Genomic DNA, 17511 nt, shown 5'->3' on the forward strand with positions numbered 1-17511 from the left:
TTATCTACCCTCTTAAGCCTTTACTTCTACCTTCGTTTATCATATGCAATAACACTTACAATATCTCCTAATAATACCCTAAACCTCGCCCCTTGGCGTTTTCAAACCACCTACTCCACACTTCCTTTGAGCATCACACTTATTTCATCAATTACACTTCTACCCTTACTCCCTACTATAGCCGCCCTAATACTAAGACATAAAGGTTTAAGTTAACATTTAAACTAAGGGCCTTCAAAGCCCTAAACAGAAGTGAAAATCTCCTAACCTTTGCTAAGACCTGCAAGACACTAACTCACATCTTCTGCATGCAAAACAGACACTTTAATTAAGCTAAAACCTTATCTAGAAAGGTAGGCCTCGATCCTACAAATTCTTAGTTAACAGCTAAGCGCTCAAACCAGTGAGCATCTTTCTACTTTCCCCCGCCTTTAAAAAGGCGAAGGCGGGGGAAAGCCCCGGCAAACGTTAATTCGCTACTCAAGATTTGCAATCTAATATGTCGTACACCTCAGGGCCTGATAAGAAAGGGACTCAAACCCCTGTATGTGGGTTTACAATCCACCGCTTACTCAGCCATCCTATCTGTGGCAATCCCTCGCTGATTCTTCTCAACGAATCACAAAGATATCGGCACCCTCTACTTAGTATTCGGCGCATGAGCCGGCATGGTGGGCACCGCCCTAAGCCTCCTCATTCGGGCAGAACTTAGCCAACCCGGCGCTTTACTGGGTGATGACCAGATCTACAACGTAATTGTAACAGCCCACGCATTCGTAATAATCTTTTTTATAGTAATACCCCTTATGATCGGAGGCTTCGGCAACTGATTAGTACCCTTAATAATTGGGGCCCCAGATATAGCCTTTCCTCGAATAAATAATATGAGCTTCTGACTCCTTCCTCCATCCTTCCTTCTCCTGCTAGCCTCCTCAGCAGTGGAAATAGGAGCAGGGACGGGCTGAACAGTGTACCCCCCTTTAGCCGCCAACCTCGCCCACGCAGGGACATCAGTAGATCTAACCATCTTCTCCCTCCACTTAGCTGGTGTTTCCTCTATTCTGGGGGCGATCAACTTTATCACCACCGCCATCAACATAAAGCCCCTGTCCGTCTCACAATACCAAACACCTTTATTTGTTTGAGCAGTATTAGTCACTGCCGTACTACTCTTGCTCTCCCTGCCAGTTCTAGCGGCTGCAATCACCATACTTCTTACAGATCGTAATCTTAACACCACATTTTTTGACCCCGCAGGAGGAGGAGACCCAATCCTTTACCAACATTTATTTTGATTCTTCGGCCACCCCGAGGTCTATATTCTAATCCTCCCAGGGTTTGGAATAATCTCCCACATCGTAGCTTATTATTCAGCAAAAAAAGAACCTTTTGGCTACATAGGCATAATTTGGGCAATAATAGCAATTGGACTTTTAGGTTTTATTGTATGAGCACACCATATATTTACAGTAGGCATAGACGTGGATACTCGAGCATACTTCACTTCCGCCACAATAATTATTGCCATCCCCACCGGGGTTAAAGTTTTTAGCTGACTAGCTACTCTCCACGGAAGTGTAATCAAATGAGACACTCCCTTATTATGGGCTCTTGGCTTTATTTTCCTATTTACAGTCGGAGGCCTAACAGGGATTGTGCTAGCTAACTCCTCCCTTGATATTATCCTTCATGACACATACTACGTAGTAGCCCACTTCCATTACGTCTTATCCATAGGCGCTGTATTTGCTATTATAGCAGGATTTGTTTATTGATTCCCCTTATTCACCGGATTTACTCTTCACAGTACATGAACCAAAATCCATTTCGGCGTAATATTCGTAGGCGTAAACCTGACATTCTTTCCTCAACATTTCCTAGGGCTAGCCGGGATGCCCCGCCGATACTCAGATTACCCGGATGCCTTTACACTATGAAACACTGTCTCCTCAATTGGCTCTTTAATTTCTTTAATCGCCGTTATTATGTTCCTCTTTATCATCTGAGAAGCATTTGCCTCTAAGCGAGAAGTCTTATCTGTTGAAATAACTACCACTAACGTAGAATGAATCCACGGCTGCCCTCCTCCCTACCATACATTTGAAGAGCCTGTTCATACCCAGACACAACACACTTAACCAGAAAAGAGGGAATCGAACCCCCGTAAAACGGTTTCAAGCCGCTCACATCACCACTCTGCCATTTTCTTCCTCATAAGATATTAGTAAAATATTACACTGCCTTGTCAAGACAGAATTGTAAGTTAAACTCTTACATATCTTAATGGCCCGACCTCTCCAATTAGGCTTTCAAGATGCAACATCCCCTACAATAGAAGAACTACTTCACTTTCACGACCACGCCATAACAACTGTTTTTCTTATCAGCGCCCTAGTACTCTACATTATCGCAGTAGTAATCTCTGCAAAACTAACAAACAAATTATTATTAGACTCCCAGGTTATAGAAATTCTTTGAACTATCCTCCCCTCACTTATCCTAATTATTATCGCCCTGCCTTCTCTACGAATTCTTTACTTTATAGAAGAAATTAATACCCCCCACCTCACTATCAAAACGGTGGGGCATCAATGGTACTGGTCATACGAATATACGGATTATGAAGACCTCGAATTTGACTCCTATATAACTCCAATAGAAGAACTCACTCCAGGTCAATTCCGTTTACTAGAATCTGACTACCACATAGTCGTCCCATTACAATCCCCAATTCGCATACTAGTCAGTGCAGCTGATGTCCTTCACGCTTGAACCCTGCCCTCCTTTGGGGTTAAAGTAGACGCTGTCCCAGGCCGACTAAATCAAATAACCTTCATCCCTTACTGACCTGGTGTTTACTATGGACAATGCTCCGAAATTTGTGGGGCCTACCACAGCTTTATACCAATTGTAGTTGAAGTAGTCCCCTTAGAAGACTTTGAACTCTGATCTTCCACCTCCTCCGATTAGACCCGCTAAGAAGCTAAAGAGGGCAATAGCATTAGCCTTTTAAGCTAAAGATTGGTGACTCCCTACCACCCCTAGCGACATGCCCCAACTAGACCCGTCCCCTTGACTCGGAATCATACTATTTACATGATTAGTTTTTACAACACTTATGCTCCCTAAAGTAATATCTTACAAAGTTCCTAATGAACCCCTCTCTCTAAACTTCACAACTTTAGACACCCCCTCTGCAACCTGACAATGGCATTAGGCTTATTTAACCAATTTTCAAGCCCCTCACTGTATGGTGCCCCCCTAATCGCATTAGCCATTATATTCCCTTCAATTCTTATTTTATCTTACTCCCCCCGCTGAATAAATAACCCCCTTCTTACTCTACAAACCTGATTTATTAATTTAACCACCCACCAACTCTTTTTACCACTTAAAACCTCATCCCATAAATGAGCCCTTATATTCACATCCTTAATCACCTTCCTTATTTTAATAAATACAACAGGCTTAATCCCCTACACCTTTACCCCTACTACTCAGCTATCACTAACTTTAAGCCTTGCAGTTCCTGCCTGATTAATAACAGTAATCACAGGTGCACGCCATAACCCCAGCCATTCATTAGCTCACCTTCTTCCCGAAGGAACCCCAACTCTCTTGATCCCAGCCTTAATTATTATTGAGTCTATTAGCCTCTTAATTCGCCCTATCGCCCTCGCCGTCCGTATCGCCGCTAACCTAACAGCCGGTCATTTACTGATACACCTTATCTCCTCCGCAGCCATAATTTTACTTCCCATGAACATTATACTCACCGCCTCAACAATTATTCTGCTCTTAGCCCTAACCCTCCTTGAAATAGCTGTCGCCATACTCCAAGCTTATGTCTTCGTGCTCTTACTTACCCTATACCTACAAGAAAACACATAATGGCCCATCAAACACATGCATTCCACATAGTTGACCCAAGCCCTTGGCCCCTTACAGGAGCAATTGGTGCTTTACTTATAACATCTGGCTTAGCCATCTGATTCCACTTCAACACCTCCACACTAATAATACTAAGCCTAATTATCCTTCTACTAACAACACTCCAATGATGACGTGATATTATTCGAGAAGGGACTTTTCAAGGCCTCCACTCACCTATCGTTCAAAAAGGTTTACGCTACGGAATAATTCTATTTATTGCATCAGAAGTATTTTTCTTCCTTGGGTTCTTCTGAGCCTTTTATCACTCCAGTCTAACCCCCACCCCCGAACTAGGTGAATACTGACCACCCTTGGGGATCCTACCCTTAGACCCATTTGAAGTCCCCCTCCTCAACACAGCCGTTTTATTAGCCTCTGGAGTAACAGTAACCTCCGCACACCACAGCATTATAAAAAATAAACGTAAACAAGCAACCAATGCCCTCACCCTAACAATTATTCTGGGCTTTTTCTTCACCTTCCTCCAAGCCATAGAATATTACGAAGCTCCTTTCTCAATTAGTGAAGGCGTTTATGGAACTACTTTTTTTGTAGCAACAGGATTCCACGGACTACACGTAATTATTGGATCTACATTCCTAACAGTATGCCTTCTACGACAAATTCGCCATCACTTCACATCCGAACACCATTTTGGATTCGAAGCTGCTGCCTGATACTGACATTTTGTAGATGTTGTCTGACTATTCCTTTATGCCTCAATTTATTGATGAGGATCATATCTTTTTAGTACAAACAGTATGAATGACTTCCAATCATTCGATTTTGGTTAAAGTCCAAAAAAAGATAATGAACCTATTTACCGCTATTCTAACAATCACCTTAACACTCTCCCTTATCTTAATTATTGTAGCATTTTGAATCCCTCAAATAAGCCCAGACCTGGAAAAATTATCCCCTTATGAATGCGGGTTCAACCCCCTTGGTTCAGCCCGATCCCCATTCTCACTCCGCTTTTTCCTAGTGGCCATCCTCTTCTTACTTTTTGATTTAGAAATCGCACTTTTACTACCCCTCCCTTGAAGCACCCAACTGGCATCCCCTACCTCCACACTTATTTGAGCATCAACAGTTCTCATTCTTCTTACTCTTGGCCTGATGTATGAATGAGCCCAAGGCGGCCTCGAATGAGCTGAATAGGTAATTAGTTGTAGGTATAAACATTTGATTTCGGCTCAAAAGAACGTGGTTTAACTCCACGATTGCCTAATGACACCCACACATTTCGCCTTTTCAACAAGCTTTATCCTCGGCCTAATAGGACTAACATTCCATCGAACCCATTTATTATCCGCACTCCTCTGCCTAGAAGGAATAATACTTTCCCTGTATATGGCTCTCTCATTATGAACCTTACAATTAAGTTCCATTAATTTTTCCCCCTCGCCAATATTACTCCTCGCTTTCTCAGCCTGTGAAGCAAGCGCAGGGCTTGCCCTTCTTGTAGCTACCTCCCGAACCCACGGAACCGATCGCCTTCAAGCCCTTAATATCTTACAATGTTAAAGATCCTAATCCCTACAATCATACTAATCCCCACAACCTGACTCACCCCTCCCAAATGAATACAAACATCAACTCTAACCCACAGCCTTATTATTTCACTAACCACCCTCCAATGAGTGAAATGACCATCAGAAACTGGATGATCCTCCCTTAACACAACTTTAGCCACTGACCCACTATCCACCCCCCTACTAATCCTCTCTTGCTGACTTCTACCATTAATGATCTTGTCGGGATTAATCCACACAGGATTGAACCCAACCAAACTAACCCAACTCGGACTAACCACCTCTGGATTAACCCCAGCTGGACTGATTCCGTCCGAGCTCTGCCACACCAAAAAAACCCGGCTCAAGTTGGTCCACCCCGGACCAGCTCAAGCTGGGTTTATATCGTCCGGACTCTGCCACACAACCACATACCTCATTAACCAACAACGCACATACATCACCCTACTTATTACATTACAAATTCTTCTAATCTTGGCCTTTAGCGCCACTGAATTAATTATGTTTTATGTCGCATTTGAAGCCACACTAATCCCTACTCTTTTTATTATTACTCGTTGGGGAAACCAAGCAGAACGCCTAAACGCAGGCACATATTTTTTATTTTACACACTCATAGGATCCTTACCACTACTAGTTGCCCTTTTATTATTACAAAACAACATTGGAACCCTCTCTCTCTTAACAATCCAATACCACAGCCCCACCAACCTCTTATCATACGGGTCTAAATTATGATGAGCCGGATGCCTCCTGGCCTTTTTAGTAAAAATGCCTCTCTACGGTGTCCACCTTTGACTCCCCAAAGCCCACGTAGAAGCACCAATCGCAGGCTCCATAGTTCTAGCTGCAGTACTCTTAAAATTGGGGGGATATGGTATAATGCGCTTAATAAGTACCTTAGAACCCCTCACCAAAGAACTTTCCTATCCATTTATGATCCTCGCTTTATGAGGAATTATTATGACAGCCTCAAACTGCCTACGACAAACTGACCTAAAATGCCTCATCGCATACTCATCAGTAAGCCATATAGGCCTAGTAGTAGCAGGAATCCTCATTCAATCCCCTTGGGGATATTCTGGGGCACTAATTTTAATAATCGCCCACGGTTTAACTTCCTCAGCCTTATTCTGCCTAGCTAACACCAATTATGAACGAACCCACAGCCGTGAACTTACACTCGCCCGAGGTTTGCAAATAATTCTCCCATTAATAACTATCTGATGATTTATTGCCAGCTTAGCCAATCTTGCCTTACCCCCCTTACCCAACCTTGTAGGAGAATTAGCAATTATCTCTTCCACATTTAATTGATCACCTTTTACTATCGCCCTAACCGGCACCGGAACTATTATTACAGCCGCATATTCACTTTATCTCTTCTTAACAACCCAACGAGGCTCACTAACTAACCACCTTATCTTTTTAGAGCCATCTCACTCTCGTGAACATCTCCTTATAACTCTACATCTGGTCCCACTACTCCTCCTCACTTTCAAACCCGAACTCCTGCTAGGAACCCCTTTTTGTAGATATCGTTTAAACAAGACCTTAGACTGTGGCTCTAAAAATAAAGGTTAAAATCCTCTTATCCACCAAGAAAGGCCCGAAGGCAACAAAGACTGCTAATCTTTGCCCCCTTGGTTAAACCCCAAGGCTTACTTACGCCCCTGAAGGATAACAGACGATCCCTTGGTCTTAGGAATCAAAAATCTTGGTGCAAATCCAAGCAAGGGCTGTGAACTCCCACCTAACAATAACATCTAGCCTAATTATTATCCTTGCCCTCCTCTGAACCCCCCTCGTCTGACCACTTATCCCCACCTCCCGTCCAATCAACTGGCCCCCTACTTTCATTAAAAATCTAATTAAAACAGGGTTTTTCATTAGCCTCCTCCCTCTTTTTTTATTCCTTAACGAAGGAACCGAAACTATCGCCACCTCCTGATCATGAGTATGCACATCCAACTTCAACATCAACATTAGTTTTAAATTTGACTTATATTCCATTATCTTCACCTCTGTAGCCCTATATATCACTTGATCAATTCTAGAATTCACCACCTACTATATGCACTCAGACCCTTACGCAAACAAATTTTCTTTATACCTCCTCACATTTCTTATTGCCATAATAATCCTAGTAACCGCTAATAACATTTTCCAGTTATTCATTGGCTGAGAGGGCGTAGGAATAATATCCTTCCTTTTAATCGGATGATGGTACGGCCGAGCGGACGCAAACACAGCAGCCCTCCAAGCAGTGCTTTACAACCGAATCGGCGATCTCGGATTAATTTTATTTATAGCATGAACTGCTATAAACCTTAACTCATGAGAAATACAAAACATCTTTAGCTCCCCCCAAGAAAAAGACTTTACCATCCCCCTTATAGGGTTAATCTTGGCAGCAGCAGGAAAATCCGCCCAATTTGGACTCCACCCATGACTCCCCTCAGCCATAGAAGGCCCCACACCCGTTTCTGCCCTACTGCACTCCAGCACAATAGTTGTTGCAGGAATTTTCCTAATAATCCGTCTAGCCCCCTTAATAGAAAACAACCCCTTTATCCTCACTCTCTGTCTATGTTTAGGCGCACTCACCACCTTATTTAACGCTATTTGCGCCCTCACACAAAACGATATCAAAAAGATCGTAGCATTCTCAACAGCAAGTCAATTAGGGCTAATAATAATTGCCATCGGACTTAATATGCCTCAACTAGCATTTCTCCATATTTGTACTCACGCATTCTTTAAAGCTATACTTTTCCTCTCCTCTGGCTCCATTATCCACAGCCTCAACAACGAACAAGACATCCGCAAAATAGGAGGAACTCACCAACTTATACCTTTCACATCTTCTTGCCTCACATTAGGGAGCCTTGCCTTAATAGGAACCCCTTTTTTAACCGGATTTTTCTCCAAAGATCCTATCATCGAAGCACTCAACACTTCCTACCTCAACGCCTGAGCCCTCGTATTAACACTTCTGGCAACCTCATTCACCGCCATTTACAGCTTTCGTATAATCTATTATGTAACAATGAATCACCCCCGGTTCAACTCTTTATCCCCCATTAATGAAAATGATAACTCACTAATTAAATCCATTAAACGACTCGCCTGAGGAAGTGTAATTGCAGGGCTAATCATTGCATTTAACCTAACTCCAACCAAATCCCCCGTTATAACCATACCCCTTACTCTTAAGCTCGCCGCACTTACAGTTACCTTGACCGGCTTATTAATCGCCCTTGAAATAGCCCTTATTACCTCCAAACAAACATCCTTAAATCCCAAACGCTCTACCCACTCATTCTCCAACATACTCGGATTTTACCCCTTAATTATTCACCTCGCCTCTCCTAAATTATCCCTCATCTTCGGACAAAAAATTGCTCTTAAAACAATTGATTCAATATGACTTAAAAAAACAGGACCAAAATCTATCACCTCACTTAACCTCCCTATAATTACCGCCACAAGTAATACCCAAAAAGGTCTAATTAAGACCTTTTTAATGTTATTTTTACTAACATTAACTCTTACACTATGCATGTTAACCTAACTACTCGTAACGCCCCTCGAGCCAACCCCCGTGTAAGTTCCAACACAACAAACAACGTTAACAAAAGTACCCATGCAGCAGTAACCAATATCCACTCACCCTGCGAGTATATGATCGCAACTCCTGACATATCCCCCCGAAACACAGACAAGCTAGACAACTCACCCACAGGTACTCAAGACTCTTCAAATCACCCCCCTCATAAAAACAGACAAGCTACCCCCACACCTCCTACATAAGACCCACCATAAATTGCCACAGACCAATCCCCAAAACTCTCCGGATATGGCTCTACAGCCAAAGCCGCAGAATAAGCAAAAACTACTAATATCCCTCCCAAATAAATTAGGAATAACACCAAAGACAAAAATGAACCCCCACAAACAACCACAACACCACAACCCATGCCTGATACCACAACCAGCCCTAAAGCAGCAAAATAAGGTGAGGGATTGGAAGCAACTGCTACAAGTCCCAAAACCAGCCCAATTAGTAATAACAGTATTAAATAAGTCATTATTCCCACCAGGATTTTAACCAGGACCAATGGCTTGAAAAACCACCGTTGTAGATCAACTACAGGAACAAATTAATGGCCAGCCTACGCAAAACTCCCCCTCTTATTAACATCGCTAACGATACCATCATTGACCTGCCAACCCCTTCAAATATCTCTGCCTGATGAAACTTCGGCTCCCTTCTAGGCCTGTCTTTAATAGTACAAATTCTGACCGGTCTCTTCCTAGCAATACATTACACTTCAGACATCACCACCGCATTCTCCTCAGTTGCCCACATTTGCCGTAACGTAAATTACGGCTGATTAATTCGAAGCATGCATGCCAACGGCGCATCTTTCTTCTTCATTGCTATCTACCTGCACATTGCCCGAGGCCTTTACTACGGCTCTTATTTAAATAAAAAAACCTGAAATATAGGCGTAATCCTCCTTCTGCTTGTCATAGCCACCGCTTTTGTCGGCTACGTCCTGCCCTGAGGACAAATATCCTTCTGAGGCGCTACCGTAATCACAAACTTAATATCAGCTGTGCCCTATATCGGCAACAATCTTGTCCAGTGGGTTTGAGGAGGGTTTTCTGTTGACAACGCTACTCTTAACCGATTTTTTACATTCCACTTCCTCCTCCCTTTCATCATTGCTGCCGCCACCATAATTCACCTTATATTTCTCCATGAAACGGGCTCTAACAACCCCACAGGACTTAACTCTAACACGGATAAAATCTCGTTCCACCCATATTTCTCCTACAAAGACTTACTAGGCTTTGCTTTATTCCTTCTTACTCTGATTTCCCTCGCCCTTTTCCTCCCTAACCTCCTAGGAGACCCGGATAACTTTACCCCTGCCAACCCCCTCGTTACACCCCCTCATATTAAACCTGAATGATACTTTCTATTCGCTTACGCCATTTTACGCTCCATCCCCAACAAATTGGGGGGAGTACTAGCACTTCTCCTCTCTATCCTTATTCTCCTGGCAGTCCCCATCCTTCACACCTCAAAACAACGAGGACTCACTTTTCGCCCCCTCAGCCAACTCCTATTCTGGGCCCTGACTATAGATATTGTTGTCCTAACCTGAATCGGAGGAATACCTGTAGAACCCCCCTACATTATTATCGGCCAATTAGCCTCCGTAATCTATTTCCTTATTTTCCTTATCTTTACCCCAATAATTGGCCGAACAGAAAACGGCATCATAAAATGAACTTGCACTTGTAGTTCAGAACAGAACGCCGGCGTTGTAAACCGGAAGCGGAGGTTAAATTCCTCCTTTGTGCTCAGAAAAAGGAGGGTTGAACTCCCACTTTTGGCTCCCAAAGCCAAATTTCTGCGTTAAAATATTTTCTGAGTGCATATATGTATATATGCACTCATTTATTTTAACTATATTAAGTAATTTTTCAGGTCATTATATGTATTATAACCATTAATTTATATGAACCATAGAACTAATACACATAGCTAAAAACAGGACATAAACCATATTATGTTTTTGTGTAAATGTCGGAGTAGTACTGGGCAATCGACTAATTACCTCTAATTTCGAGAACCAATGATAGAACAGGACTCAATTAACTAACCAATTAAATAACCGATGCAGTAAGAACCTACCTACCTCTTTATTCCTTAATGCTAATTATTATTGATGGTCAGGAACTTCTATTGTGGGGGTAGCTACCTAAAAGGTGAATTATTCCTGGCATTTGGCTCCTACTTCAGGAACATTGGTTTATATTATTCCTCCCACTTTCATCGACGCTTACATAAGTTAATGGAGGTAATCATACGACTCGTTACCCACCAAGCCGGGCGTTCACTCCACAGGGGCGGTTGGTTCTTTTTTTTTTTTCCTTTCACTTGACATTTCAGAGTGCGCACGGTATTAACTAACACGGTTGAACATTTATCTTGCAGCGCGTAATGTACTGCATGTTGGAAAGACATTACATAAGAACCACATTACTTAATATCAAGAGCATAATGTTACCTTCCACTTTTGATCGTTCTCGGTTGCCCCCACTGTTTTTTGCGTCGTCAAACCCCCCTTACCCCCCTTCAGTCCTGAGTTACTAACACTCCTGCAAACCCCCCGGAAACAGGAAAACCCAGACTGAAACGTTTAACAAATTTTATTTGTTAGCCTTTAAATTTGCACTGGAACAAACAACGAACGAACAACGAACGAACAACGAAACGAACAAATTTACGATCCACCACCACTTGAACAAAGCCAAAGACCTAAAACTGCTAAGCCAGCAACAAACGTCAAACGTTTAGTAAACTATTTGTTCCCCTTTAATTTCCCTGAACAACAAACAAACATTACAAGTATTATACTGCACCACACGAATGATGTTCGATCAACACAAAACATTCTAAAACCTCTTTAGCTGAAAAATTTTTCTCACTAACTTTCTTCTCACAACATAATTCATATATTCTTTTATATTGTACATTTATATTGCTCGCAAGTATATAACATATTGAGGGGCCTCCTATACATACAAAATACACGAAAAGTATTATGTGTGAAACATAAGGGGCTTACAATACATAAAACACATACACAAGCAAAATGTATAAATGTATAAAATGTAAGGAGTTTATAAACATGTAAAATTTGTAGCACACACAAAGCCTGTAAAATGCAAAGAATAAACAATGAACCACATATATTTATAACAAATATGTGTGTGTATATATATGTGTGTGTATCTATTATATGTGCATATCATACAAGAACATATAACCTACCACACACAACACACAGAGGGCCGTAACACATAAGATATGTAACAAACATAATATATTAAATATTAGGGCCATAAACATGTAAAATACATTGTACTTATAAAATATACAAAATATGAAAGGCATAACACACATTAAGCTTATACATGAGATAATAACATACATAATCCCTAACGTACATACCATAAATAGTATATATGCGATACGCCCATAACATGTATGATATCTTAAGGACATGTAATACATGCAACATACACCACATATCTACGTATAATTCCCCCCATCTATCCACTAGTATACAATAAACCATCCTTTCAATATTCACATCTATTCCCCTCACCAATGCAGCCTCAAATTAAATATGCTATTGTAGTTTAAATAAAACATAACACTGAAGATGTTAAAATGAATCTTAAAACATTCCGGAAGCACAAAAACTTAGTCCTGATTTTACCATCACCTCTAGCTAAAATTACACATGCAAGTATCCGCACACCCGTGAGAATGCCCCTAACTTTCTTATTGCAGTTTGGGAGCTGGTATCAGGCACACAATGTAGCCCACAACACCTTGCTCAGCCACACCCCTAAGGGAACTCAGCAGTGATAAACATTAAACCATAAGTGAAAACTTGATTTAATTAAAGCTGACAGGGCCGGTAAAACTCGTGCCAGCCACCGCGGTTATACGAGAGGCCCAAGTTGATAGGTTTCGGCACAAAGGGTGGTTAAGAAATTGAAAACTAAAGTTAAACATCTTCAAAGCCGTTATACGCAAACGAACATATGAAACCCTTTACGAAAGTAACTTTAAACTTTTGACTCCACGAAAGCTATGGAACAAACTGGGATTAGATACCCCATTATGCATAGCCGTAAACATTGATGTATTTTACTCTCACCCGCCAGGGGACTACAAGCATCAGCTTAAAACCCAAAGGACTTGGCGGTGCTTTATACCCATCTAGAGGAGCCTGTTCTAGAACCGATAATCCTCGTTAAACCTCACCCTCTCTCGCCCCATCCGCTTATATACCGCCGTCGTCAGCTTACCCTTCAAAGGACCCAAAGTGAGCAAAACTAGTTTAACTCAAAACGTCAGGTCAAGGTGTAGCACATGAGAGGGAAGAAATGGGCTACATTCGTTAATTTAACGTACAACGAAAAATTTGTTGAAACACAAATATGAAGGAGGATTTAGCAGTAAGAAGGAAATAGAGTGTCCTTCTGAATACGGCACTGAAGCGCGCACACACCGCCCGTCACTCTCCCCTACCCTTATAACCCAAATTAAATAAAACATAAAAACCCATTAAGGGGAGGCAAGTCGTAACATGGTAAGTGTACCGGAAGGTGTACTTGGAATACAGATCATAGCTAAATAGTAAAGCATCTCCCCTACACTGAGAAATTGTCCATGCAAGTTGGACTGATCTGATTACCTAAAAGCTAGCCCACTCCCTCTCTCTAACAATAAATATCAATAAATTTTAATACCCTAACCCCACCCCATAAACCATTTATCCCCCTAAGTATAGGAGATAGAAAAGGAATCAAGAGCTACAAATAAAGTACCGTAAGGGAACGCTGAAAAAGAAGTGAAATAATCCAACAAGTTATTAAAAGCAGAGATACCCCCTCGTACCTTTTGCATCAGGATTTAGCAAGTACCCACCAAGCAAAGCGAACTTAAGTTTGAACCCCCGAAACTAAGTGAGCTACTCCGAGACAGCCTATAGGGCCAACCCATGTCTGTAGCAAAAGACTGGGAAGAACTCCGAGTAGAGGTGACAAGCCAACCGAACTTAGTTATAGCTGGTTGCCTGAGAAATGGATAGAAGTTCAGCCTAATCCCTCCCTAAACCACATACTCACGACTACACGAGAAATTAGAGTTAGTCAAAAGAGGTACAGCCCTTTTGACACAAGATACAACTTCATTCAGGAGGCTAAAGATCATACTAATAAAACCATATGCCTTAGTAGGCCTAAAAGCAGCCACCTTTAAAGAAAGCGTTAAAGCTCAAGCACAACCACTCCCCTTATCCCGATAAAACCTCTTACACCCCTAACTATATCAGGCTATTCCACCACCCCTGGAAACTACAATGCTAATATGAGTAATAAGAGAACTAAAATCTCTCCTTCCACAAGTGTAACTCGGATCGAACCCGCACCGAAAACTAACGGCCCCCAAATCAGAGGGGAATGCAAAACAATAAAACAAGGAAACCCACCAAAACAAGCCCGTTAACCCTACACCGGAGTGCCCTCAAGGAAAGACCAAAAGGAAAAGAAGGAACTCGGCAAACCCACTAAGCCTCGCCTGTTTACCAAAAACATCGCCTCTTGCATAATAAATATAAGAGGTCCCGCCTGCCCTGTGACTATGTTCAACGGCCGCGGTATTTTGACCGTGCAAAGGTAGCACAATCACTTGTCTTTTAAATAGAGACCTGTATGAACGGCACAACGAGGGCTTAACTGTCTCCTTTCCTTTGTCAATGAAATTGATCTCCCCGTGCAGAAGCGGGGATACTAACATAAGACGAGAAGACCCCGTGGAGCTTTAGATAAGCAGCTGATTTGTGTTAATAACCTCCTAATAAAGAATCAAACTAAACAAAACTCTCCTGAATGTCTTCGGTTGGGGCGACCGCGGGGTAAAATAAACCCCCCGTGAAGAATAAAATAACCCTTTTAGCCAAGAGCACCAGCTCTAAGCACCAAAATATTTGGCCATATGATCCGGCAAGCCGATCAACGAACCAAGTTACCCCGGGGATAACAGCGCAATCCTCTTCAAGAGTCCCTATCGACAAGAGGGTTTACGACCTCGATGTTGGATCAGGACATCCTAATGGTGCAGCAGCTATTAAGGGTTCGTTTGTTCAACGATTAAAGTCCTACGCGATCTGAGTTCAGACCGGAGTAATCCAGGTCAGTTTCTATCTATGCTATGTTCTTCTTTTGTACGAAAGGACCAAGAAGAAAGGGCCCCTGTTTTAAATAAGCCCTGCTCTAACCCAATGAAACAACTAAATTAGGTAACAGAGCATACCTATGGATCGAAAATAACGATTGTTGGTGTGGCAGAGTCCGGACAATGCAAAAGGCCTAAGCCCTTTCGACAGAGGTTCAACCCCTCTCCCCAACTATGATAGATACATTACTTACACATATCGCCAACCCCTTAATCTACATTGTACCAATCCTCCTCGCTGTTGCATTTCTAACTTTACTTGAACGCAAAATTCTTGGATACATGCAACTTCGAAAAGGACCCAACATTGTAGGGCCTTACGGCCTATTACAACCAATCGCTGACGGCCTAAAACTCTTTATTAAAGAGCCCGTCCGCCCCTCTACTGCTTCACCCCTCCTCTTCTTAGTCACCCCAATCCTTGCACTCACCTTAGCTCTCACATTATGAGCTCCCCTCCCTATACCCCATCCTGTTGTTAACTTAAACCTGAGTATCCTATTCATTATAGCATTATCCAGCCTGGCTGTGTACTCCATTCTCGGCTCAGGCTGAGCATCAAATTCAAAATACGCACTAATCGGGGCCCTTCGGGCCGTAGCCCAAACTATTTCATATGAAGTTAGCCTTGGTCTGATCCTATTAGCATGCATTATCTTCACCGGTAATTTCACCCTACAAACCTTTAATACAACACAAGAAAGTGTTTGATTAGTAATCCCTGCCTGACCCTTGGCAGCAATATGATACATCTCAACCTTAGCTGAAACAAACCGAGCACCTTTCGACCTAACAGAGGGCGAATCAGAATTAGTCTCCGGGTTTAATGTTGAATATGCAGGAGGTCCATTCGCCCTATTTTTCCTCGCTGAATACGCCAACATCCTACTAATAAATACCTTATCAACCATTCTTTTCCTTGGAGCCTGCCAACCCCTTATCCCCTTTATTAATTTACTAGCCTCCTCCAGCCTAATATTAAAAACAATAATTCTCTCTATGATATTCCTGTGAATTCGAGCATCATACCCCCGATTTCGTTACGACCAATTAATACACCTTATCTGGAAAAATTTTTTACCTCTAACCCTCGCCCTAATTATCTGACACTTATCCCTTCCTACTGCAATAGCAGGATTCCCGCCACAATTATAGGAACTGTGCCCGAATATTAAGGACTACTTTGATAGAGTAATAGACGGAGGTTAAAGTCCTCCCATTTCCTTAGAAAAAGAGGATTCGAACCTCCACTAAAGAGATCAAAACTCTCAGTGCTTCATTACACCACCTTCTAACGGTAAGGTCAGCTAAACAAGCTCTTGGGCCCATACCCCAAAAACGTAGGTTACAACCCTCCCCTCACCAATGAACCCCTACATTCTTTCCACCCTCCTTCTCGGGCTGGGACTAGGTACCACAATCACATTCATAAGTTCCCACTGATTACTAGCATGAATAGGCTTAGAGATTAACACACTAGCCATCATCCCTTTAATAGCACAACACCATCACCCCCGCTCAGTAGAAGCCTCAACCAAATACTTTCTCACTCAAGCCACTGCAGCAGCCGTAATTCTTTTTGCCAGTTCAATGAATGCCTGGTTTACAGGACAGTGGACTATTAACGAAATCTCCCACCCCTTACCATTAACACTTATTACCTTAGCACTCGCACTAAAAGTAGGTCTAGCCCCTCTCCACACCTGATTGCCTGAAGTCCTCCAAGGACTTGACTTAACCACCGGCCTAATCCTATCAACTTGACAAAAACTTGCCCCCTTCGCCCTACTAATACAAATGTCCTCACAAAACTCATTTATCCTCTCCACCATAGCAATCCTCTCTACACTAATCGGGGGCTGAGGCGGTTTAAACCAAAACCAACTCCGAAAAATCCTGGCCTACTCATCCATTGCCCACCTCGGATGGATAGTACTAATCCTTCAATACTCCCCCTCCCTAACACTAATCGCCTTACTAACATATATCCTAATAACATCCACAGTCTTCTCCTTATTTAATATTAACAATTCAACCTCTATCAACACACTTACTACCTCTTGATTCAAATTCCCAACCTTAACAGCCCTAACCCCCCTAATTATACTATCCCTAGGGGGCCTACCCCCACTAACAGGCTTCGGCCCAAAATGATTAATCCTTCAAGAATTAACAAAACAAGATTTAATACCCCTTGCAACCATCATAGCC

At 42.3% G+C, this 17511-nt stretch overlaps 2 protein-coding genes and 1 non-coding gene across 3 annotated transcripts; 2 read left to right on the forward strand and 1 right to left on the reverse strand.

The window, feature by feature from the left end:
- Positions 1-604: 604 nt before the first annotated feature.
- On the reverse strand, positions 605-12760 carry LOC144011847 (NADH-ubiquinone oxidoreductase chain 6-like). Its single transcript, XM_077511698.1, is given in 1 exon segment — positions 605-12760. A coding segment is annotated over 1 exon segment (540 nt). The 5' UTR covers positions 9560-12760; the 3' UTR covers positions 605-9019.
- On the forward strand, positions 3208-4675 carry LOC144011845 (ATP synthase F(0) complex subunit a-like). The gene is given in 1 exon segment (XM_077511697.1): positions 3208-4675. A coding segment is annotated over 1 exon segment (684 nt). The 3' UTR covers positions 3892-4675.
- Positions 12761-12899: 139 nt separating the features above from the next.
- Positions 12900-13687, forward strand: LOC144011848 (18S ribosomal RNA). Its single transcript, XR_013282062.1, has one exon. It is a non-coding gene; the product is annotated as an 18S ribosomal RNA (ribosomal RNA).
- The last annotated feature ends 3824 nt before the right edge of the window (positions 13688-17511 follow it).

Source organism: Festucalex cinctus, unplaced genomic scaffold (genome assembly GCF_051991245.1).
Source record: "Festucalex cinctus isolate MCC-2025b unplaced genomic scaffold, RoL_Fcin_1.0 HiC_scaffold_434, whole genome shotgun sequence".
NCBI lineage: Eukaryota > Metazoa > Chordata > Actinopteri > Syngnathiformes > Syngnathidae > Festucalex > Festucalex cinctus.